This window comes from Pyrgilauda ruficollis, unplaced genomic scaffold, assembly GCF_017590135.1.
Source record: "Pyrgilauda ruficollis isolate IOZ18807 unplaced genomic scaffold, ASM1759013v1 scaffold40, whole genome shotgun sequence".
In the NCBI taxonomy this organism is placed as follows: domain Eukaryota; kingdom Metazoa; phylum Chordata; class Aves; order Passeriformes; family Passeridae; genus Pyrgilauda; species Pyrgilauda ruficollis.
This window is the reverse complement of record NW_024525490.1, coordinates 5,259,122-5,284,377: the sequence shown is the minus strand read 5'-3', so window position 1 is coordinate 5,284,377 and position 25,256 is coordinate 5,259,122. Positions and strand designations below refer to the sequence as shown.

Genomic DNA, 25,256 nt, shown 5'->3' with positions numbered 1-25,256 from the left:
TGGTTGTGTTGAATCACATACCGTTTCCAAATATTCTAACCTTTCACAGACATTTATAGCATGAAAATGTGCCCTTCAGGTATATGTTCCTCTCTGCAATCATTTCTTCTATTGTCTTTCACTAACCCTATTTATGTATGCAAAGCATAGGTTCTTAATTCACAGATGCATGTTGGTTTTAAATCTTTTATCACATCGTGTGCTGTTGAATGACTGACATAGATCACTTGTGCATTTGAGCTGCTAACATTCACAACATTCCTCCAGGCCTGGTAAGTACATGTTTTTATGCTTAACATGCATTCAAAATCAAAAGAATATTTTAAAAATACGGTCCAAAAATGATGATAACTTTTCTTTTATATTCCCTTTCAGGTGAATAAAGTCATTGCTGGTGTCATTGACCAAACAACTGGAGAAGTCCTTTCAGTCTTTCAGTCTATTTTAAGAGGTTTTCTTGACTATGACACTGGAATTAGATTGCTTGAGAATCAGCTGATTCTTTCTGGAATAATTTCTCCAGAATTAGGAGTGTGTTATGATTTGGAAGAAGCTAAAGTCCATGCCTTAATTGATGAGCAGATTCTGTTGCAGCTGCAAGAATTAAGTAATGCAAAGAAGCTTGTGTCAGAATCATTATTAGCAAATATTCCAGTTGTTTCAGCTTTAGAACAAGGTCTGATTTCAGAACCTCTGGCTGTTAAAATTCTCGAGAACCAGCTTTCAAGTGGGTATTTGATTTTGCCATCTACTGGAGAAAAGCTGTCTTTGCAGAATGCTTTCCAGAGAAATCTCATTTCTCCAACATTATATTCCAAACTCCTGGAAAGACAAGATACGTGTAAAGATCTCATAGACCCCAATTGTGCTGAGAAAATTTCCCTTGAACAGATGGTTCATAGAAGTATAATACATGAAGCAACAGGGTTAAGACTCCTATCTGTGAAACCACAAGAAAAAGGGAGAATTGTGCTCAAATGTGGAAGGAAGGTAACTATTTTGAGGGCAGCCCACGAAGGACTCATTGACAGGGAAACAATGTTCAGGCTGCTGGGTGCTCAGTTAATGTCTGGAGGTATCATTGACCCTGACTCAGGGAAACAAATGACTGTGGAAGAGGCCATGAGACAAGGGATGATAGATCAGGACACTGCTTGTGGGATCCTCACACGTCAGGTTCAGACTGGTGGAATCCTTTGTCAAAATTCAGGACAACGCTTGACTGTTGATGAAGCTGTGCAATGCAACTTAATATCATCTACCAGTGCTCTGCTGGTATTAGAAGCTCAGAGAGGCTTTGTGGGACTAATTTGGCCTCACACTGGTGAAATATTCCCCGTATCAACTTCTTTGCACCAAGATATGGTTACAAATGAGCTGGCATTCAAAATACTGAATGATAGAAAGAAAATAGCTGCACTTTACATTCCAGAAACTTGTGAAATAATCAGTCTTGACAAGGCTGCAGAATCAGGAATAATAGACAGTAATACTGTATCTGTTTTGACCAATGTGACTTTACCAGATAAAATGCCTAATGTAGAAGAATTAAAGTCCCTTTGTAAAAATGCTGCAAAATGGTTATCAACTTATGAATTTCTGCCATCTGTATTTCATGGCTGTGAGGGGGAACGTGAAGTTTCTGGCACAGAAGACCCTGTATGTCATAATCTAGATGAAGCTAAGAAACTATTTGTGTCTTACCTGATGGTAAATAGTTATATGGATGCAAACACTGGACAGAGACTTTTGTTATATGATGGACAACTGGAAGAAATCATCAATATGTTGCTGGAAGGTGATAGTGCTGGATACAATGCTGCTGTGTCAGAAATAGAGTTTAGTAACAAATATGTAAGTTCAAAAGGAATTCACCTAAAGTCAGCAGACAGTGTTCAGGGCGATCTTTCAGGTGCTGAGAATTCTTGTAACAATAGGATATGTAATCAATTTGATGATTTTGGGAATTACATATCTTCACAAGAAGATCCCCATTTGTGCAGGCCAGATGTTTGCAATATTCTTGGCACTGAGCAATCAGATGATACACAGGAGATGCAGTTAACTATCCCTGCAGAACTCAGAAATGTAGTAAGCAGCACTCAAAATTCCATGAAAAGAAATGAACTCAGAGGTGTTTTGGAGGTTTCTGAGTGGACAGAACTCTGTAAGCATAACAATCAGCAGACAAATTCAGGAAACATTGAAGGATATCTTCCAAATGTCTCAAATACAAGACTTTTATCACAAGCAGCAAAAGAAGAGATTTGTGTGGGAGACAGTCTGGATAATGAAAACATGAATGATAAAACATTACAAAATTCCTTGAGCATGAATGATTTGTCAGATAAGGAAACACGGAGGGAGCTGGAAAGGTGCATGGAGCTGGAAAGGTGCACGGAGTATGGGCCTCCCATATTTCAAGCTCACGGTAGCAGAATGGTACTGGATAACAGCAAGAAAGATAATTTTCAGAGAAGTCTTGATTCATCCATCACTGCAGACACTGAATATAGACTTCCAGAAGAATTGATTAGTCAATGTTGTTTCACACCAAAGTTTGAAGACAATAGATATGGTGCACAACTTCTTCAGGAATATGCAGGTCCATCCCTACAGGACTGTCTTTATATCCATGGAAGGTCATCCCTGGAGGATTGTGCTGATTTTCAGAATAAACTGTGTCTACAAGACAGCATAGACATGCACCATAGGCTTTCATTGGGTGATGATACTGTCATACACGATGGCCCACCTCTGGGGGACAGTAACAGCACAGCACAAAGGCTGGCAGAAGAAGAAAGCGATCTTATATTCCACAGGTTACTGCCATGTGACAGCAGTTCTGACTCATCAGTAGAGGGGGTTGATGACATCCCACAGCTTGAGAGTACCTGCTTGCAGCATGGATTTGGTGAGATAGCCTCTGAAGAGGACAACTCTCAGTTGGATGATGGTGATGATGATGATGATGCCTATGAAACACCTCAGGGTGATGATGATGACAGCGATGTCTATGATACTCCACAAATTGATGATGATGATGATGATGATTCCTCTGACACTTCTCAAGCTGATGAAGGGTTTGACACCTTGCAATTGGGGGATGATGATACACCAGAGCCAGAACTGGCTGGGAGATCAGTTCCATTAGGTTTTCTGGAGGAGAGAGGTGGTCGAATAACCATAAGAGAAGAGACCAGCTCTTTTCAAGAACTAGCAGCAAATGCTGGAGAGAATGTTCACGTAAATGTGAAAGGGCAGCCTCAGAGCATAACTATAGCTTCTGTAAATACCAAGACTGTGGAAAAAATCCTTGAGGGAAGGGAAAGAACAGGGAGTTTCGGAGAGAAGGAGCATGAGTTACCAGTTACTGCTGAGAGTGAAGGAACAAAGGAAGGAGGCATGAGCTGTTTACGGAATATGTATGAAGCAGATGTACAAGACAGGAATGAGGAAGTTGAAATGAAAGCAGAAGGTGACCTGTGTGAGGAAGAATCTGAAGGTACACAGGAGGGGGAAGATTATGAGGAGGATTATGATAGTTATGATGACTCTGACACTGATTCTGACAGTGAAGATGAAATGGATACTTTTTATTCACATCATCAGTGCATAAGTAAAGGTGACCAGCTGTTAATGTCTGTAGAAGATGTAGAAAGGAGCAATGAAAACAATCAGAATATTGATGACTGCTGCTGTTCTTTAGGCCACAAGAAAGGATATACTTTGCAATTCCAGTCTAACCATGAAAATGGAAAACTATCCCCAGTAATATGTGAATCAATGTCAAATATTTCTGAAGAAAGATGTGTTGGTCTTTCATGTACCAGTGGAGAAGCCAGACAGCAGGAAACAGAAGATGAATATGGGACTTGTATCAAAAGTGAACAGATGCCACAAGATACTACTGAGCCTATTCAGTCTGAAAATACTTTTGACACTAAATGGATGTCCACTAAGAGTGAAGAGAATAATGACACACAGTTTGGAATTCCAGGTTCTCAGCTTCTTGATGGTACTGTGGAATCTGACATCTCTGTGACAGCCTACCTACAGCAAGCTACTGATGAAGACCAAGGTACCTGGACAAATTTGCTTCTCTCAGAATGCTTTACTGATAGCATGAATAAAGACAATAATACCATGCCAATGTTACATTCAAATCATGGACAGAAAGAGGCACTGCTTGCAGAAGAGAAAGTATTAAATTATATTGAACAACTAAAGGAAAGTTCATCCCAAACAGACAATAAATTCCTCACAGATACCCCTTATGCGAGTGATAATTGTTCACTTAGGGACCCAATACATCCAGTCACCAGTTGGAAGCATGGTCAAATAGAAAGAGGTTTTGAAATTCTTACAGAAAATAAAAATAATGTAAATATTATGGAGGAATGTGGTGTCATGGGGCTAAGTAATAGTCCCATTCAGATGGAAAACCTTGGGGAAATATTTGATGCAACAGTAATTAAAGCTGCTAGAGAAACTTCTACTGCAAGTAAAGAAAAAATAAATGTTGATCAAGGTTTTCTTGACATTCAAGGGGCAAGATCAGATGAATTTAAGAGAGATGGTAACATTTCTGCTTCTTTAAAACAACATACAACATGCATAAAAGAAGGTGGTCATTCAGAACTCAATAAAACTGAATTCTGTTTTGAGGACATGGAAGGAGGGGGAAAAGGTATACGAAATGAAAAGGATTTTCTGCTAAATACGGAAGAAATGCATTCAAGTGAATGTAACACTTACTCTTTTCCCCCACCTGATACAGTGAAACCAAAGGAGATTAGCATAACGAAAGAAACAGAGAGACTTAACTGTCAAAATACTGACAATGTTCTTATAGACATTCCAGAAAACAAAAGCAGCAATGATAGTGAGATTTCCCCCGCAAATGCTTTAGGAAGTATTGAGGATGCCAAAGAATTAGGGGATGGAAGTGAAGTGCAACCTACTGGGAGACATACCCATACTTCTGATGCTTCTTCTGCAATTCTGAGTAGCATGGGGACTAAGTTGAATTACAGTGCCCAGAGCAAACATGAGATGCTGAAAAACACAAAGGGAGAAAATGTCATGGTCAGTGAGACTTTCTCCCTTGGAAATGGTTTCAAAAAACAAATGTCCATGGAGTCATTGCAAAAAGAAATGGGACCCTGCAAAGACTTTCTAGTAAAGGAAGGTATTTCGCAATCAGCAGATGTGTCTGACACACTAATGGAAGACTTACAGAATATATTACAAAGGAAAATGAAAATGGGACATGTTTACTGCAAGGAGGAAGGTGAACCCCTAAGTTACTCTGATACCAGAACTTTAATGCAAAATTTACTTAAAATGGTTAGAAGCACTCAGCTTGAGAGTGAAATGCCTAGTGGGTCAAATCTGAAGCAAATAAGCAATGCTGTTAGAAATGCATTAATGGTCACCACACTGAGTACAGAGCCCAAGGACAGTGATGCTCCTTCACTGCTTTGGCCTGATTGCAGAAGTCCTGATCTTCTTCATGATATTCTGAAGCATGAATCCTGCAAGCAAAAGACAGCTGATTCAGATGAAAGGAAGAATGAAACAGACATGAAAGCTCCTGTTCCCAAGCTTGCTACCACTGAACTTCTGGAATTTTTTCAAATCTCACTTGGAGATGAAAGTACAAGCAAGTTAGAGGTGCTGATAAATGGTTTGCTTAGGAGCTCACAGGTTGCTGATAGCACCACAGAGCATGAGGGTAATGGCAAAGGAGATGGGGTTTATTCTCTTTCCTCAGCAGAACAATCAGAACTTGGATCAGAAATTGATGAAGAGAAAACATTGGCAGACAACACAACCACTACTTGGAAAAGTGATCAGGAGCATGGGAAGACAGAAAGCCTGTCCAAAGGCTTTACTGAGCCTGTTTTGAAAACAGAAGAAGCAGTCATGGGAGACATCCTCACTAGCATGGTAAGTAACAAGAATATGTGCTCAGTGTCCTGTGTTAGTGGAATTGCGGAATAGTGGATCTTTCTGAGTGCTGGAGAGAACAATTTAAATGGAAAAATGGTTGAAAAATTAGATTATAAATTTAAAATAAATCCTAATAAACCCAAGGACTTTTATTGCTTATTTTCAAGTCAGTTTGGAAAATATTTTCTTATTTTTAAAACTAATTTTCAGTTTGATGAAGTACAGCAATGTTTAAAGTTAACAGAGAAAATGGAAGAACATTTGGCAGTGCTTCAAGATATGAAAAACCACCTAGATAAACAGCAGCCTATTAGCAACAGCCTGGAAATACTAAAAGCTGAACTGGAACAGCTAGAGGTAAGTAAAGTGTTCTTTATGCTTGTACTTCAGTGATGAGTGCTAGAAATAGCTCTTAGGTTTAAAAAGGGAGATTCAAAATGTAGTTAAAGCAATTCAGATTTAAACATTTTTCCTAGTAACTTAAAGCATTTTTTATATATTCTCTTTGTAGTCATTTGAATCAGGACTGGCTACCTTTGCAATTATCCTAAAAAAGGACATGAAGCTGGCAGAAGAATTCTTAAAGTCTTGTAACAGGAATATTCCAGAAGAGAAACTTAAAGAGCTAAAGATAAGCTATGACTCTTTGCAGGAAACATTTTTGGTGGTCTGTGATAGATCTTCAAAACGAGCAAAACAAATAGTCTGTGCTGTTGACTTGGAAATGGTATGTTTTTAGCAGTGTATGTTTTTACCTTGATTTACTTCAAGGTAATTGGGCTAAAATAAAGGAATTTGGATTTTCTTTATTTTATCTTAGTATAAAGATACATGTATGATTCAATTTAATATAGTAGAAAATGTGAATAGCTTCCAGGAGCATAAATAAATATACAACTTCCCTTTCTAGTCTAAGCTTGCAGGATTACACCAGCAACTTTTAAACCATCTGCAGAAATTTTCAGACTGGATCACAGAGAACAATGAAATCATGAATGGCTTCACAGTGAATACTCATGATATAGAAGAGATGAAGAGAAGTTTACAGCTATTTAAAGTAAGTGCTCTTTATGGTAGGTGTTGATGTTTCTGACAAAAGTTGCTCCTTATTATTAATTGTTAGCAAGGCTTTTTATTCCTTCTCAATAACCTCTAAAGAGATTATTAGGAGCAATTACTTAAGATGACAACTATTAGATAATCCAGTAATAAAATCTTGTTAATTTGCTTTTTCACTTGCAAAAAAAGTTTCATGAAGTTAGGATTACTGAGAAATATATTGGTTCTATTTACATTTGTTGCAATAAAATTGGATTTTTATGCATTGTGTTCAGAATCTTTACTGATGTTTAATTGTCTTCCAAATCAATTATATGTGAGAACACAAGATGGGAAAAGATAAGAAGGTATCTTCATTCCACACTCTATAAAATGAGTAATGGAAAACAAAACAGATCAAATTTTTAGTAAAGTTCATATGCTTCAATATGTATGATTAATAAAAAATATTTTAGTTGCTTTAATGTGCTTAAAAAGAGTTCCAGAGAAATGGTATGGTCATAGGGGGTCCACAGTATGTAGCTGTTGGCAGAATTTGCCACATTTCTAGAAATGGTGACATTCTTGCTATGGAGTTAAGAATAGGAATGATTTCAAGTATATATTTGGAAATTTCTGGCTCTTCAGACCTAGAAATGTTACATCCAACCTGCCATAAATCTTTTAGAGTTGAAGATCAGTTTGTTTTCAAACATCTATGAGAGACCAAAGAAACAGAGATGTACAAGATCATGTATTTTATTGCTTGGACACAAGCTGTCCTGAGGCAAACCATGTGCAAGTTCTAATGTCATACCTGAATGTGACAGTATGATTCTGAGTTTTGATTTTCCATGGCTAAATTGTCTACCAAAAGCATTTTGGGAAAAGGGCTAAGAAGAGATGATAGGCATACTTGTGGTTTATTTGTACTCAATTTTTCTTTGCTGCTAGTAATTGCCTTCACTTCATTTACAGAACAGTGCTGCAGAGCTCAGCTGTAAAAAAATGCAACTGGAGTCCACTGCGTTTGATGTTCAGTTCTTCATTTCTGAACATGCTGAAGATCTTTCTCCTAATCAGAGCAAACAGCTGCTGAGGCTCTTAAATGCCACCCAGAAATCTTTTCAGGAAGCACAGGAAGCAATAACTTCTCAAGTGGAAAGTTTAGAGACTCAGTTACAGGCAGTGCAAGAGCTGGGTGATCAGAAGGTTTGCCTTTCTGTGTAAATGTGTGCTGAATGTGTGCTGAATGGATGAGGAATTTTTATACCAGCATGCAATATTGAGTGTATTTCTATCTTTTCCCTTTTTACTACAGATACATTTGCAGTTCTACAAAAATGATATTGATGAAATTTGGTGAATTATCATTTTTGTCTTTCCTTGGTATACTCACAGAAACAGCATATTAAATTAAGAACAGACACAGGTCTGCTCTTTCTAACAACGAGAGAAATTTACTTGAGGTTTCTCCCAAGTATTGCTTCTTCAGCAGCTCTATCAGTAATTGATCCGAGCTATACTGATCACTGAATTTGCTGTTGCTCCATTCCATAACACTCTGGCCTTGCTGAAGATTTTCTTTCCCTTTAGTTTGCCAGGTCATCTGCTTATGTGATCTTTTCTCTAGATCTTCATAGTCCAAGAACCAGATTTGTTAAAATCTGTGTAGCATGGATTGTTTTGACTGAGATGGGTTAGAGGGACAAACAGATGATTGAATCAGCCAAGATACTTGCAGTTCTAGGTGTGGTCACTGGGAAAACTGTGAGTCAAGTTGGGCCAGTTACTTCGTCAGCAAGTGTAAGCAGCCTTTGTAGAGTGAAAAGAGGCTGCTGATAAGATGCTGCAGCTTAACAGCGCCTCCTCTTCTCTCATAGCAGCACTGTTAGGACTCAGAATCACCACCTCAGCCCCTGGTTTATGTGTAAATAAAAGTGCTTTAATATTCTGAAGACTTTGTATTATTTGCCATTCCAAGAACATTTCTTACTACTATATTTTGTGAAAGAAGCATAACATTGAGTATAGGAAAGGCACAGATAAGTTTTCTAGGACTTTGTAATAATAATGAGCTTGCATGTTTTGTTCTTCTCTACTGCTTAAAAAGTTCACAGTTTCTATTCAGGTAACATGTTATGCATACCAAAAAGAGCTAACTCACATTCACAACTAACCTCTGTTTTGATGTCCTTTTTTTCAGAATTAATAGTGTTTATCACAGGTTTCAAGTGGTTAAGAGACTGGATTTTCACTCCTGCTGTTTGGAGATTTCATCCTTCACATATGTGCATGGCCAGACTTCTATTGGGCAATTCCATCAAACATGGTCTCTTTTACTTAAAACATATTTGAGGTTTATCCATAACTTCTGTATGTTCATCTTGCTCTTTGTACCACTGCTATCATGTTTACAGCATACTTTAAAAAATATTGCTTTGCAGTATTGATGTTCAAAGATTTCTAATGTCTGTTAGAGTGTTGGTTCCTGAAGTGAGGATTTTTTGTCTTACTGTTCAATTGTACTTGGCTCTAATATAGGACGTGGCTGAACGGCAGCAGGAATGCAAGGAGAAACTGCAGGAAATCTGTGATTTGCTTACACAGACTGAAAATCGACTCATTGGACAGCGACAGTCTCTTGTTATTGGAGACAGCAAGGCTGAGCTGGAACAATACCAGACCAAACAGGAGGTATGCACAATTCTGGTCAGAGAAGTTAAAGAAGGCTGAGGGCAGAGAAGAGTGACTCGACTCTTTTGTTGAGTAACAAGGCTTGTCATGTGAGAGGAGAATAAAATACATTTGTTTGACCTACCAAAATTAAAGGCTTAGTTGCATGCATTTAAACTGCTGCTTGTGAATACACTCCAGTATGTGCCAGTGGGAGAAGAGAAACTTCCAAATGAGGACACACTAGAGTAGGGAGTATGTGCTACACATTTCAAGAAGCACTCTTGAAGCAGGCATGAATTTTGTTAATATATTGGCTTAAGATTGTTCCTGTCGAATGTGATAAAATCACACATGTTTATTATGCTAAAATAACTTAGCCAGCTTTTTAACTTGTATCAGGAAGTGTTTATTCCTGTTCAGAGTACCTTGAAAAATTTTCTGCAATTTTTTCTCTTGCCTTAGGCTTTCTATTGCTTCACTCTTGCTTTGTTTTGAATTCTGGTTCGTATTAGTGCTTCTTGCAATCTCCTTGGTGTCCTCATGTAGCAAACCCCTTTAAACTGGTTTGCTTTCCTTGCTCTTCAGGTGTATCCAGTCATCGATAAGCTTTTACTCTGTCCTGATAGAAATTAAGTCTATGATAGTTAAAGGACTGAAGGGTTTTGTACTCTGCTTCTTCCTCCTCCTAGTCTACTAGTTCACTACACTGTAGAGCTCCAACTCTCTGTAAAAGGAGAAATTTCCTTACTCATCTTGCCTTGCTTTACTTATCTTTGAAGTAATGCATCTAGTTTGTCAAAGTTGTTCTTATAGTCAGTCATACAGACACCCCTGGGGTAGCTTTTAATATCTCTGACCTGTCTTAAGGATTTATGGCCTAAATTGGGTACTCCTGGGGAGTCAAGAACTGATACAGCCTCATTTTTTTTCCCCATCAGCTGTTTGTGACTACCTAGCACACTAGTTGTTATTTTCTGACTGATTTCTTAGAATTGCCATTCAAAAAGTGTGTCTTAGGAGGAATGGGGGGTTATAAACAGTCTTTTTTATATCAAGTCAGAGCTTTCATCCTCAGTGCGCTGTTTGAAAGGGAGCACAGAGATCTTGGTCACAGGAGAAGCTTTTCTCGATACAGGGTCCCCAGGAAAATATTTCTAATGTACTTGTGAAGTGTTAAAATGAGCTGCAGTTTTAGCTGCTGTATTCTAAAATTGCTGCAAAATCTGTGGTCTAGAATGAGGATCAAATGTTGTCTTGCATCTCCAAGATTGTTACACTGCACAAGAAGGTGAAAAATGTTATTGTTTCAGTAACTGGGAGAATGTGTGATCATTACAATTAAAGTCCTCTCAGATAATTGGGAGGCAGACTAGGAAAACTGCTTTGGGTAAATTAAAACTAAAGATCTGTCCTCTATGAATTTCAGTGGAAGTAAACATTCTTGAGAGACTGAAATATTATGATTGATTACAATAGAAGAAAAAAAAAATTGTATGCTATCTCTGGCCTGAACAAACCCATGAAATATGGGAAAACTTTCACCCAGGAAAGAATACAATTTTCTGACTTCTATTCAGACAGTTTATTATCAGCAGCTTTCTGTTAGGATAGTAATGGACCAGAATTTGTCAGGAGACTCACTTTACTAACTGCAGTGTAGCAGATTTACTTGAGCCTTGATTTCTAAAAAAATAAGATATATGTTCTTCTGTATATGTGGAAACGCAATATTTAAATCCTTAAACAAAGGGGAAAAAGTGGCCTCAGTCTGAGTAGGACTGTAAACAAACAGATTTGCAATTTAAAAAAAAAAAGTTTGATTGAGCTGCAACAACATTGTCAGATGTTTGCCTTTGATTTTAATAATTGTCTGCAATTTATTAATGTATCATGTGCAGCTAGGAAGGACCAGTGTGGTGCTTACCCCTAGAAGAGAGATAGTTCCAATAAAGTTAATTGGAAAGATCTCATTAATAATTTACTTACTCCTATTTGCTTTCTTTTTTTATCAAAAGGAGATACAAAAAGACATGAGAACAAGTGCCCAGACACTGGCAGAGATTGTGAAAAATACTGAAGCCTTCTTGAAAGAGAGTGGAGAAAAGTTGTCACAAGAAGACAAGACTATTCTGGAACAGAAACTAAATGAAGCTAAGACAAAGTGTTTGCTCCTTAGCCAGAAGGCAGAAGAGTCCAAAAAAGAACTGGATAAAGCTATGACAACAGCAATTAAGCAGGAAACAGAAAAGGTTTTTAGGCAACCATTTCATAACTTTATTCAAACCTTTTTCATGTCTTATGGTATTAGTCGTGCCACTTACTGTTGTGTGGTGGGTTGACCTTGTCTGGATGCCAAAAAGCTATTCCATCATTTCCTTCCTCAGCTGGAGAGGGGAGAGAAAATTTAATGAAAGTCTTGTGGGTTGAGAGAAGGGCAGGGAGACATCACTCACAGCTGCTGTCACAGGCAGACATGGGGAAATTAATTTATTACTGATCAAGTCAGAAAGGATAATGAGAAATAAAAATAAAATCTTAAAGATACCTTCCCTCACCTCTCCCTTGTTCTCAGCTCTGGAGTTCCCTCCCTCATTCCCACCACTGGCACCAGAGAGATGGGGAAAGTGGGTTGTGGTCAGTTCATCACACATTGTCTCTGCCACTCCTTCCTCCTCAAGGGGAGGACTCCTCACACTCTTGCTGTGCTCCAGTGTGGGGTCCATCACAGAGGAGACAGTCCTTCATGAACTCCTCCAAACTGAGTCCTTCCCAAGGGCTCCAGTGGGGTCCCTTCCATGGGGTGCAGTCCTTCAGGCACACAGTATGTGGAATGACAGCATGAGGTCACAAGTTGCGCCACAAGCCTGCTCGAGCGTAGGCCTCCCACAGGGTCACAGCTTCCTTGGGTCATCTATGTGCTCTGGAGTGGGGTCTTCCCAGGGCTGCAGGTGGATCTCTGCATCCCCATGGCCCTCCATGAGCTGCAGGGGCACAGCTGCCTCACCATGGGCTGCACCAGGAGCTGCAGGGGAATCTCAGCTCTGGCACCTGGAGCACCTCCTGCCCCTCCTTCTGCATTGACCTTGGTGTCTGCAGAGCTGTCCCTCTGACATGTTCTCACCCCTCTCTTCAGGCTGCTGTTTTTAATGTGGGGTTTTTTTTTTTTTTTACCCTTTTACTATGTGATCCCAAAGTTGCTACCACCATTGCTTGATGGGTTTGGCCTTAGCCAGTGGTGGGTCCATGCTGGAGCTGGTTGGCTTTGGGTGTGTTGGACACAAAGAAAGTTTCTGGCACCTTCTCAGAGAAACCACCCGTGCAGCCCCCCTGGTTCCAGAACCTGGCCAAGCAAACCCAATATATATTGATAAACTGTGGAGACGTTAATAACATATTTCATTTGGGTAACTAATGAACTGTTGGTTTATTCTCTTATAAAATAAACAGCAACCTCTATATTAATAAAAAGTTTTCTTTGATGTCAATACATTTTAAATGGTTTATTTGTATATTTATTTGATATTTTGTGACCTTTAAAGAAGATTTCTAAATTGAAACTGTTAAATTTCAATGTAGGTTGCAGCCATAGAACAGCTGGAAGAAAGTAAAAATACAATAGAAAATCTTTTGGATTGGTTATCAAATGTGGATAAAGAAGCGGAGCATGGCCGGAAATTTAAGGAAGTGATAGAACAGAATGGAACACACTTTGAAGAAGGAGATGTGAAAGTTTTGGAAGGAGAAGAGGATGATGTCAATGGGAATCTGCTGGAAATGCAGCAAGACATTGAAACTCGGGTGGATGGACTAGTGAAAAGCATAGATGATAATCTGAACCAGCAGTACCAGAAAGTCAAGGTATTGTTACTGGGTTTGTTCAACAGTTAGGTATATCACTCCTTATTCAACATAAGTGAACTCAATCTTATCCTGTCTGTCATAGGCTTTGGAGCAAGTACTAGGAAGATAGTGATACACAGTGGTAGGAATTTCAGTAGATAGAATGTATTGCACATTTGTCACTTTTTTGCTATTACTGTAGTTGTTTCCTGCAAAATAAGAGAAGGGACACATTCTGCGAGGTAAATGTAAAGAATCTTTGTGGTGTGTCTATAATTTTTTTGTAGTGAGAAAATTGCAAATAAAATGCAAAAAGTAGCAATATAAATTCATAATCTTTGTGACTTTTTCAAAAATCTTTGTGATACCCAGATGATTCACCCCCTTTTAATCCCCTGTGACTACAGATTGCAAATTGCTGCAAATAATGGTTTACTGAAATGATAGTTTTCATTTCCTGCAACTTTAACACATGGGCAAGGCAGTGTTTCAAGGCTTCAGAAGAGTGAGTTACATTAAAATTACAGGGCAGCATTTTAAAAATAGATTTTCCTGGTAAGTTGGAAGCATTTAAAATAATAAGACTTTACTTTTCTTTGCTGGCTTACAGCTGAGAAACCAAGAACCTTTAGGTGTGAGTTGATTGACACCTTAAAGAAAATTATTATGTTTGTAGCTGATAGTATTTTGGATTTCCTTTTTTATTAAAAAAAACCCAAAAACCAAAACCCCAAAAGCAACCTAATAAAATAGGATTATTGGGTTTTGTGTACATGATATTTTTACTTCTATTTTTTTGACAGTTAATTTCTGCACTTAGTGCCTACAGAATAATTGGATGCTGCAGTCATGGAAGAAAAACATACTGTTTATTTTACATAGCTATTTTTCACTGAAGACCTTCAAGAATGAAGAATTTTTGAAAGAATATACTTGATATATGTATTTTATTTGGAATATAGTACTAGTTCCTGGACTTAAATATTTTTATGGGATTGAAAAATTTGAAAGTGCAGACTATGTCTTGATATTTAATGTCAAGTGGACTTACACTGGACCTGTTTTATAACTAACTATACTTGATAAGAATCATGGCTCTTGATTTTGAGAAATGCAATTTCAAAACCCAAGTAATAATTTTTGTTCACTGAGTGTAAGAAGAAAGTATCTGTACTATGTTTGATGCTTTTATTCCTTTAGGTCTGTTTGTCTGTAATGGTAGCTACAATATAAGTAATGGGACATGAAGAGTTTTGATTTGGAGAGTTCCCTACCTTTGAATGTTTTATTTGTTAAATCCCATTTTAAGACAGAGAATTAGGAAAATTTTGATTACACTAAGTACAATACCATAAATGCTAAGTAATGAGCAAATTAATTTTGTTAGGAAAAAAGTTAGAGATTGATAATGTCTAGTTTTACTCTACAGAGTTGTGTTTTGGAATTACAGGGGAAAATGTCTGTGTGATATATGCATCCAGGTATTGCTGAGTTGCAGTGATACATGAACATTGCCATATGGTCATGGCCTGTACATCTGGCAAAAAATTACCATTGAATTGAATGTTTTGTAAAATTTTTTTAACTGCACGGAAATATGGTGACCAAGAGTCACACTTTCACTTAAATTACTGAAAAAATATGGGGTTTATAATAAACAAAATGAAAATAAGAAAAGCCTTTTATAATTTTGATTGTCTTTGTTTTACATGTCCTTTTCTAAGGAACCATGTAAGAGGGTGCTGGTTGTAATTTATTCTTTTATTGTAGGCTCAACACGAGAAAATTATTTCACAGCAGCAGGCTATCATAGTAGCAACTCAGTCTGCTCAGGCACTGCTTGAGAAGCAAGGACATTACCTTACCCCTGAAGAAAAAGACAAGATGCAAAGGAACATGAAAGAGCTGAAGGCTCAGTATGAGACTGCTTTGGCTGAATCAGAACGAAAAATGAAATTGACCCATTCTCTAAGGGAAGAATTGGAGAAATTCGATGCAGACTATTGTGAATTTGAAACGTGGCTGCAGCAGGCAGAACAAGAACTCGACAATTTGGAGGCAGGGGCTTCTGACTTCAGTGGTATTATGGTCAAACTGAAAAGGCAGAAGAGTTTCTCAGAAGATGTTATATCTCACAAAGGTGATTTACGCTATATTACAATTTCTGGACAAAGAGTTTTGGATGCTGCAAGGTCATGTAGCAAAAGAGACGGTGTGAAGGTTGACAAAGATGGCATTGATACTTCGGCTACGTATGCTGAAGTGCAAAACAAACTGGACAGAGCTTCAGATCGCTTCAAATCTCTCTATACCAAAGTAAGTTTTATTTATACTTAAAGGAATGACTGCTGTGATTGTTTTAGCAATTTGTGTAGGTGGGAGGTAGTTAATGAAACAAGCACCATGAGAAGGTATAAATTCATTGTTTCTCAAAGTTAGATAACAGAACAAGATGCTTTTCTAGAAGATCTAGTTTAGTCAAGTGTCAGACTATTAAAGGTCTGAATGGATGATACTTTCTACTTTGTGTTATAAGGATGAAATGAGACCAGAGTTCTTCATTGTTCTTTCCAGCCGTAAACAGCCTCTGAGACTGTAGCAGCTCAGAATGCCTTGAGTAATGTTTTGGGGTGGAAAGAAATTGTAATACTTTCAGATGTATAATGTTACTTTATGTTACTTGCAATATTTCCCACAGTTGTTTTTCTACTTGGCTCACTAGTAATAAAACTAGTATAAAAAGAGAGAGACTATGCAAAAATAGCAGGTAAAGTTTTAATTTTAATTTGTATCCTGAAATAGTTTGTCCTGATGTGACCTTTGTTGTCAGCACTAGGCATGAAAGAACTTAGTGATTTAAGGACAGCGATTATTTTCCACTGCTCTGCCAAGAAAACATTTTATCCTTAACAATATCAGATTAGTGTCTAACTAATGAGTAATTAGCAGTGCAAAATCCTCCATGTACCTTAGAGAGGGAAGATAATCTAGCTCTCTGTGCCAGGTTCACATATGGAATCTGCCTGATAGAACTAGACAAACATCACCAACTAGTCTCACATGCCAATTTCCAGCTGTTTTAAAAAACCCAACTGTTGTTCAGTATTGATAATAATCCAGAACTGTGAACTTTTGAGATAATTATTAATTGAACCATTGAAGAGAGAGTTGCTATCAGTAGCCTTTGACTGTGCTATTTCATATTTTTCTAAGATCAGAGATTCAAACTCCTTAGCAGAGCTTCAATGTCCACTGGTACAGTGTTGGTCTGCAACAGTGGCCATCTTTATCTGGAAATTTTTATCTTTTTAAGGTTTTCATGCTCAGAAATGTAAATTCTATAAAGACATGTATTTGATTACATGGTTAAAAAAGTAGTGTAAAACTTGTTTTCTTGGTTTGTCAGGACAGCCGTTCATTTACAGAAGCACATTTTCCTTTTCCTGCTTAACTGGAATGAATAGGGCAGCTAAATTGACAACTCTACTGACATGTTAGATTTCTCCAATTGGTTTATTGAATTACTTTGAGTATGAATGTAAATATTTCATAGCAAAATTTTCAGAGAGCTTATTTTTATGCACATAAAATTCCCATGCCAGCAGCTTGATTTGTCAATTTTCCAAATTCTATCCTTTCCATATTAGCAGGGTTATAAGAGACATGCTTTAAATATTTAACAATAAATATGCAGAACAAGGTAGACCTTTTGTGTCTTCAAGGACAGAATTCTAAAAAGTGAGATTGTCCACAATTAGTGAGATTTTCCAAGAAAATGAAAAATTTGTAATTTGTAAATGAATTGTTAGTAACCTTTTTTGCCTTTTGTAAAAGTTTCCTGCTTTTAATAAATACTTAGATTGCTTTTACTTTTGTATATGTGTATTTGCACATGTGTGAGACATGATTTTATAGGCTTGTATGTTGAAGGAATCCTAAAGTCAGTTCTTAGTTAACTGATTATGTAGATAAGCATGTTCTATGTCTGCCCACCAGATGGAGACCAAGTACCATTTGTCAATATTAAAATACAGTCTCTAGAAGGTTCAGAATATAAATATTTAATGTAACTGTTTATAAATATTATTACTTGATACAATCAGATGTTGCTTGTGAAATCATCTCCAGAAAGTCTGAAAGAGTTTCACTGACTTTATGTGACAATTCACTTTAAACATTTTTGGGCTTGCTAACATGTAGGACTAATAGGATCTTGTTCAGATGACATTTTTAAGTGAATAAAACAAAGCATATGTACAATACCAAGCCATATCACTTTGGATTCACTATGCAGATAAGGTAGTTATGAAAACAGTTCTCCACTGTCTGTATTTTAATGAGCATACCTATCTTTCCTGATTTTTAAAAAAATTTCTTGGTTCTGGTGTCTTTCTACATTTCTACTTCCCACTTGCTTTCTACATTTTTTGGTACCAGAGTTCTGATAAAGAATCTTTATATTGCTGAATCAAACATTATTCCTGATGTTTTCCCTATTCTAGTACAGCAAGAAAGATTCCAGTTTCCCACCTGCATCAGTGATTTAATCCTAAATCACCCTTTAGGAGCACAAACTGATAAGACCTGCATAGCCTGTCCAGCTGTCATGTCTTAGTTCAGAAATGAGTTAGACAGTGAAATGATGGCAGGAAAAAATGATGCAGTATTACAGCAAGGAATGTATAACTTTGAGATTGGTATGAAATGCAGCATGCAGTTAATGCCTGCATATTTGCTTGTTTCTTTTTCACTCTTTTAGTGTAGCATCCTTGGAAATAACCTTAAAGACCTGGTGGATAAATACCAGCATTATGAAGATGCCTCATCTGGACTTTTGTCAGGTCTCCAGGCCTCTGAAATAGCTGTGAATAAACAACTATCAGAGCCAATTGCAGTGGATCCCAAAAATCTCCAAAGACAACTTGAAGAAACCAAGGTGAAAAGCTTTAAAATGCAGCAGCACTTTTGTCCTAAAAGGAGCTGCTTTTTGTCTGGAAAATGGGATGATTTAATATAATCCAAGCAGCTGCATGCCAAATTCTTGCCTTGCATTGGGGGCATGCAGCTTCTATGGTTCTGAAATGTGCGTGTCCAGAGCAACATCTGAAAAGCACTGGGTGAAAAAAAAAATGGGGTACCAAGATGCCATTAGCAGTGGTGAAAGCAAGATGTGTTTTCTATCTCTTAGCAAATGATAGGGTGAAATCTGGCAAGTTTTTGAACTAAGAAAGGATTTAGTGATTATGGTTTGCTGTCAGAATAAGGCTTGGATAGGGTTCCAGGTAGAGAAGTCCATTTGATTGTTGTCTGTGACTCTTGATTTTTTTTTTCTGCTCATATTTGTGTGTTACTTCATTATGAAAGGGCTCATACTGGATGAACAGTGTGATGTGAGTAGTCTGTCTGCCTGTTTCAGTTTCACCCAGTGCTATATATCCTGCAGAGAGTGAATTAACATAATTTGTGTTGCACAGAAAAACAGTGTTTTTTTATTTTTTGCCACTGAGGATGTAACTCATGACTTTATGTAAATCCTAGTATAGGCAAGACAAGTTAGTGATAGAGCTTGTGAAAGTAAAACTCTGGACATCTGTATAAAGTGTAGGTTTGGAGAAGGCTTTAGGAAGCCAAGTATATGGTGAGTAATATAAAGTTTCATACAGTCTTCGTCTTTGAACTGACTGGTATATTTTCATAAACACATTCAATCACCTGTACTATAAAAATGCAAGATTATTTGTTTTTTAGTGAGCAAAACTATGATCACGACTTCCTCACTGTTTTGTCTGTGTTTGGTGATGTATCAGTACAGGTCAGACATTTACTATTGAAAAATCATAGTCAATGGCTTTTGGAAAGTACATGCTTGAACCATTTCCCTCACATCAGCCTGAGCAGTACTTACCTTTATCTATGGTGTCTTTCAAATTGGCCACTGGAAATGCCCAGCTCTGTGGTGCATGGCAGCAGAAGGAGACAAATCACAACCGTATTTAAGACAACAAAATTAAAAGTGTAAATTGTGAATTCCTAACAATTGAATGTTTAGGTACATTTGTGCTTCCAAGCACAAAAGGAGTAGGAATAAAACCAATTACAATTTGAAGCTTCATTTAAACTTTTTGTTCCTTATGCCAAAATGAATTATATTCTCTATAATGCAAATTTTCATGGATGTAATACAAAAGGAGTGAGTACTAGGGTTCTTTTTATGAAATGTCTACATGGATTACTTGCCACACAAAAGAGCACTCAATGACTATGAGTTGGGAAGAAGGGAGAGGGTACAAAATGTCAAAAGATTCAAAGGAAGAGAAAAAACAGGAGGCTGAAGAAAGCAAGCCAATTAATGAAAGCAAAACAAAGAGTATTTTGAGGAAGTCAGGTGTTGCAAGTTAAAGCTGTCCCTTGTAGCCAACACATGCAGCTGATAATCCAGCTAGGCACAGACCTTGGCAGCATGGTGAGCTCTAATCATTTTATGGGGATTAACTGGTCTTCAGAATATTCTTCACTGCCTCTGGCATCAGCTTGCTTGCCTTCTGTTAGCATACAAGGCTTTCTGGTACATCTTTTTCTTCCTTTCTTTCTTTCTTTCTTTCTTTCTTTCTTTCTTTCTTTCTTTCTTTCTTTCTTTCTTTCTTTCTTTCTTTCTTTCTTTCTTTCTTTCCTTCTTTCCTTCTTTCCTTCTTTCTGCACGAGTGCTAGCCTAAGCCTCTTCAGATCTCTTGGAGACTCATTGTGTCAAATGGGTCAGCAAGATGATGTATTGTGCTCTGGCACACTCTTATGCTCTGGGTACCAGTGCTGAATGCACTGACAAGACTTTTTTGTGCTGGCAGGGCACATAGGATTACCTTTTCATTCATATATTCATTAAGTATCAATGAATATAAAAAAAAATAAATTAGATGTCCCTTCATTTTGGACTTGTGTAAGTTTCAAGTGAATCAAAACAAACACTAGCACAGAGGCCTGAAATAATTTAAAGATTATTTACCCTGAAGTACTCTTACACACTAGAGAGATAAAACCACTAGAAATTGATTCAGCCTTACTGTTTTTATTGACTGGAGAAAATCATGGCTGGGCTAGTCTCTGAAAATGTGTTCCTTGGTTAGATGGACAAAATTCAGCCACACTACTTTGGGGGTTCCTGACTGTGAAGGCAATCATCTTGTTTCAAGCTATTCCTGTTTGTGGTACAATATCAGCCTGATCCTTTGTCAATACCACTGCTGGTGAATGTGTAACTGCTGCTGTTGATTGTATGCTTTTCCCTCTGAATTGTTCTTAGATGCTCAGTTGAAAGATGTGTTTATAATAGTCTGTACAAAGGGTCTTTAGAAACAATTAATCAAAAGACACATTTGAAGTTACGTGCAAGAAATAAATTGGCTCAGACAAGTATTCTAAAACATAAGGTAAAAAAGATGGTGCATGAACTAAAACAAGGGTCAGAAGGTTAACAGCAGCCACAGCCACTGGTCAGGATTTTTCTTAAGGAGAGGTCATAAATTGAGTTAGTTTATTCCCAGTACTAAGTTTAGGTTCTGTGACATATCTCAAGTCTTGCTTATGTAAATATCAACTGTACTGAAGACCATAACTGATAATAGTGGAATTTTACAGGTTCTTCAGGGACAAGTGTCTAACCACCAAATTGCTGTAGAAAAACTGAAAAAAGCTGCTGAAGTGTTATTGGACACAAGGGGAGAGTTGACACCAGACAAAGATGAGATTCAGAAAACACTGGGTAAAATATTTTCTTTTGTTAATGCCTCTTTTTTATCACTTGTGTTTGCATGCAGGTTCTGGAAGGGAAAAATTACAGAGCTTCCACATTCTTATGTCACTGTTCAAGTCCATGTTTTGTTGAGTCATAAGTCATTACAACACAGTAATTTTATTGTTGGTCCCTCTTCTCCTTCATATGCTTTTCACTGTCATTTCATTTTTTTCTTTTTACAGAAATAGGGATTGCTGAGCAGAGGTAATGATTTGCTGAGGATCAAATTCTCCAGAGAAAAATGACTCCAAGGAGCCTGTTTACAAGCAGTTATTTGAAGTTTGCTTAGCTTAGGAATTACTTTCTTCTAACTTTATCAAACTGCATAGGAAGGGGTTGACTTTGGTAGGCTGCCAGGTGCCCACCCACCTTCTCTCTGACTCCCCTTGCTCAAGTGGATGGGGTAAAAATTAAGATAGAAAAGCCCACAGGTTGATATAAAGATGGGGAGATCACTCACTTTTTACTGTCATGGGCAAAATAGACTTGACTTGGCAAAAATTAACTTTCATTTATTGCCAAATAAAACAAGTTTGGGAAATGTGAAACAAAGACAAATTACAGCAGCATTATCCTCCACCCCACTCTTTTTTCCAGGCTTACTATCACTCCTTCCATCCCAACTAGTCCCCCTCCCTCCCTGCCAAACAGTGCAGTGTGGATGGGAAATGGGTGCTTGTGGGCAGTATGTAATTTCTCTGCTGCTGCTTCCTCCTGCTTCCTAAATCTTTCAGGCTAATATTGTTCCAGTGTGTTTCATACTTTCTTTTCCCTCATTTCTCAGTCCCATGAGTGTTTTCCCTTTTCTTAAATGCATTTTTCCAGTGGCACCACCAGTTTGGCTGAGGAGCTCAGCTGTGCCCTGTGATGGGTTATTTGGAGTTGGCTGGAACCATCCCTGTCTTCAATGGGGCAGCCCTTGACCTCCTCTCACATGAGCCAAAAAACTTGTCACTAACAAACCCTTACCAACCACCAAAACCTTACCACCTACACCCAATATCTTTCCTGTCAATTGTGAGAAGTAGCACAGCATGACATTCACCTGTCACTGTCAGAAGTTTGAAGATGCTCTCTGTGTATCACCCAGCTATCTCTTCATAGAATCCCATAAGTAACTTGCAGAACAACAAAACAGAACAACGGTGGCTTGACTCTTTGGAGCTGGTGATAGAACTCTATGGGTGGTAAATGGAGCTTGTAGCTTTCAGAGAGTTATTTTGAAAGTTTTGGATGTGTAATGAAGAACCATCTGGAAGAACCTCTCAGATCTCACAGTAACATAAGAGATATAATTGTAGAAGACCTGTCTTAATACTCTACTGTTTTATTTCTTGGGAACAGTCAAGAGCTGTCTTAAGCTAGAGCTAAGACACTAACACTGGCAACTACAGCTGTATGCTACTCTCTCATTTCCCTTGTCTGATGTGTTTCTTGGCTCTGTTTGAAGTTGTTGGTCTTTGCTTCCATGTTTTTACTGACTAAAGCTGACTTGTTTTTTCTTCATTCTAATGTAGCAATGTTTGACTCAACTGGTGAATGCTGGTGAAGTAAGCTAAAAGCTTAGTTTGGCTAGAAGAAGAAATTGAAATATGTCTTCTCTTTATCAGATGATATCGTGGAAAGATATGACAATTTATCTAAATCTGTGAATGAAAGGAATGAGAAGCTTCAAGTAACTCTGACACGATCCCTGAGTGTACAGGATGGTTTGGATGAAATGCTTGATTGGATGGAAGGAGTTGAGAAGAGCCTTAAAGAACAAGATCAAGTGCCTTTGAATTCTGCTGCTATTCAGGACATTATTAGTAAAAGCATTGTAAGTTGCATTCTTTGGAAAAAGAAACAGTTGTTTGATAGTTCAGATTTAAAGAAATAATTAAAATCTTAGGTAGGCACCTTTTATGGATTCAAAATACTTACTAAAGAGGACTGTTGTCTGAAGTGAAACTGCTTATAAGGATTTTTGTAGCCGAAATAGTTACACCGATGGTCTAGCTCTGGAGTTTGTTGCTTTATATGGTAGATGAATTTCACTTGTTAAAATTTAGTTGCAAGTAATACAAAGTAGTTCTTGTATGTTTCAGATGCTAGAACAAGACATTGCAGGTCGCCAAAGCAGTATAAACACTATGAATGAAAAAGTGAAGAAGTTCATGGAAACAGCAGATCCATCCACTGCATCCACACTGCAAGCTAAAATGAGTGAGCTTGCAGGACGGTTTTCTGAAGCAAGTAACAAGCATAGAGAGAAGCTTATGAAAATGGAGGAATTGAAGACTAAAGTGGAGTTATTTGAAGGTCTTTCAACAAAACTTCAATCATTTTTAGATGAGAAAAACCAGGCTCTAAGTGAAACGGAGGCACCAAGAAAGGATGTTAGTGAAGTGTCTCAGTACATGCAGGTACTCTAGCATTCAATTTGTATGTGTTGTGGGTTCTTAATCTAACTCATCTAAGTGACTGAATAAGAAACAAGGCAAGTTTTCGTTGGTTGGTTGGTTAGCTAAAATCAAGAGTTTAATTTTAACGAGAGATGGTAAAGTCTAATACAAAGAATGTAATCCTATTTTGCAGGAAGCTAGTGTAGAATTGGCACAACACAAGAAGGATCTGGAAGTTTTGAAGCAGCTCCTTGAAGAACTTTCATTCCATGCTCTTCCTGGAGATAAAGCACTGGTATCAGAAAAAGTAAATGCTTTGTCAAAGAAATTCAAAGAGATAGAGGAGACAATAAAAGAAAAGTAAGTTGGATGATCAAAGTGTTTCCATTTTGGCTAATAACACAGTGTGAATGTTGTGATTACTGCTCTCCTTTTGTATACAGTCTGAAGATATTGCAGTTGACTAGAGTAAATAAAGCATTTTTTTCTTGGAAGGAAAAGATTATATTTGAAAATGCATCTGTAGTTAGTCTGTCTGGCCAAGAGGTCTAAAAAAGGCCATAAAGATATGTAATTTTTCCAATTTTGTGACATTCACAGGATTCTTGGCAATTTTAAGAAAATCTTACTTCTCCCCTTCTGTGATAGAATATAAATTGCTGCTTGTGTATATTGCTTTAGAGTACTACTTGGCATCAGGCTGCAAAGGGAAACTGGAGAAATTCCTTAGAAGTTACCTTTGCAGTAAGATTAAGTTTTGCATATTTTTCTTATATCCATAAAATTTGCTTTTTGACACTTTGAATTTAGAAATAGTAATATCAGATTAATAATATTTGTTGGTTTAATTATTAGAAGGAATACTGTCATTCCTTTGTCTTTAATTGTCTAGAGAAGAGGATGTATCATCTTGTCAGAAACAAATGGATGCTTTTGAGCTCCTTGTAGAATCATTGAAGAAATGGATAAAAGAGACAACAGAACGAATTCCAGTAGCACAGCCCTCTCTGAATACAGAGGAGTTAAAGAAACCTTTGGAAGATACATTGGTAAGCCTTTGCAGAAGTGAAATCTGGCTGAGGGAAATAAGGTAACTCATATTAATACTGAAATACAAATTTAAGGTGTAAGCAGTCACAGTAATTGGGACTAAGGGTCTGCATTTACATTCCCATTCGCTTTTGTAAGTTTGCAACAGATTCCCAAGCAGCAAAGCTGTTCCTTCGTGTACACTAATTCTCTTAAGTTTGAAGTCGGTTTTGTAATGAACAAATTACTATCTTTGTTAACCAGAATTTAAAAGATGAATGGACATTAAAAGCACCTGAACTGCAGAAAATGAATAGCAGAGGAACTTTGCTGTGTAACTTGATCACTGCTGTGACTTCTCCTGCAAAACTGAGAGCAGTTGCCAAATCAGGTATGGTTTTATATAATCAGGTAAGCCTAACATTCCAAGAATTTTTAAGACCTTCAAGATAAAAATTAATCTTGTTTCCCCCTTGGATTAGCATTCTGAATATTATGGCTTGTGAGAAAACATTTAGCCATGTCTCTTCTGACCATTGTTT

The 25,256-nt window shown here is 37.5% G+C and overlaps 1 protein-coding gene across 10 annotated transcripts in view; it reads left to right on the top strand.

Annotated features, from left to right (window-relative positions):
* The window catches only part of DST (dystonin), a 273,488-nt gene that overhangs the window by 162,426 nt on the left and 85,806 nt on the right, over positions 1 to 25,256 (top strand). For 6 of the 10 annotated variants that reach the window (XM_041477345.1, XM_041477347.1, XM_041477354.1 and 3 more), the window contains 16 exons: positions 376 to 5,952; positions 6,166 to 6,312; positions 6,467 to 6,682; positions 6,866 to 7,012; positions 7,972 to 8,205; positions 9,538 to 9,690; positions 11,688 to 11,921; positions 13,249 to 13,530; positions 15,283 to 15,828; positions 18,272 to 18,448; positions 21,145 to 21,268; positions 22,912 to 23,120; positions 23,389 to 23,706; positions 23,879 to 24,045; positions 24,578 to 24,734; positions 24,979 to 25,105. In XM_041477345.1, the coding sequence (XP_041333279.1) occupies positions 376 to 5,952; positions 6,166 to 6,312; positions 6,467 to 6,682; positions 6,866 to 7,012; positions 7,972 to 8,205; positions 9,538 to 9,690; positions 11,688 to 11,921; positions 13,249 to 13,530; positions 15,283 to 15,828; positions 18,272 to 18,448; positions 21,145 to 21,268; positions 22,912 to 23,120; positions 23,389 to 23,706; positions 23,879 to 24,045; positions 24,578 to 24,734; positions 24,979 to 25,105 (8,815 nt within the window). The remainder of the gene's footprint in view (positions 1 to 375; positions 5,953 to 6,165; positions 6,313 to 6,466; positions 6,683 to 6,865; positions 7,013 to 7,971; positions 8,206 to 9,537; positions 9,691 to 11,687; positions 11,922 to 13,248; positions 13,531 to 15,282; positions 15,829 to 18,271; positions 18,449 to 21,144; positions 21,269 to 22,911; positions 23,121 to 23,388; positions 23,707 to 23,878; positions 24,046 to 24,577; positions 24,735 to 24,978; positions 25,106 to 25,256) is intronic. The other 4 variants (XM_041477353.1, XM_041477352.1, XM_041477355.1 and 1 more) reach the window with 1 other exon arrangement.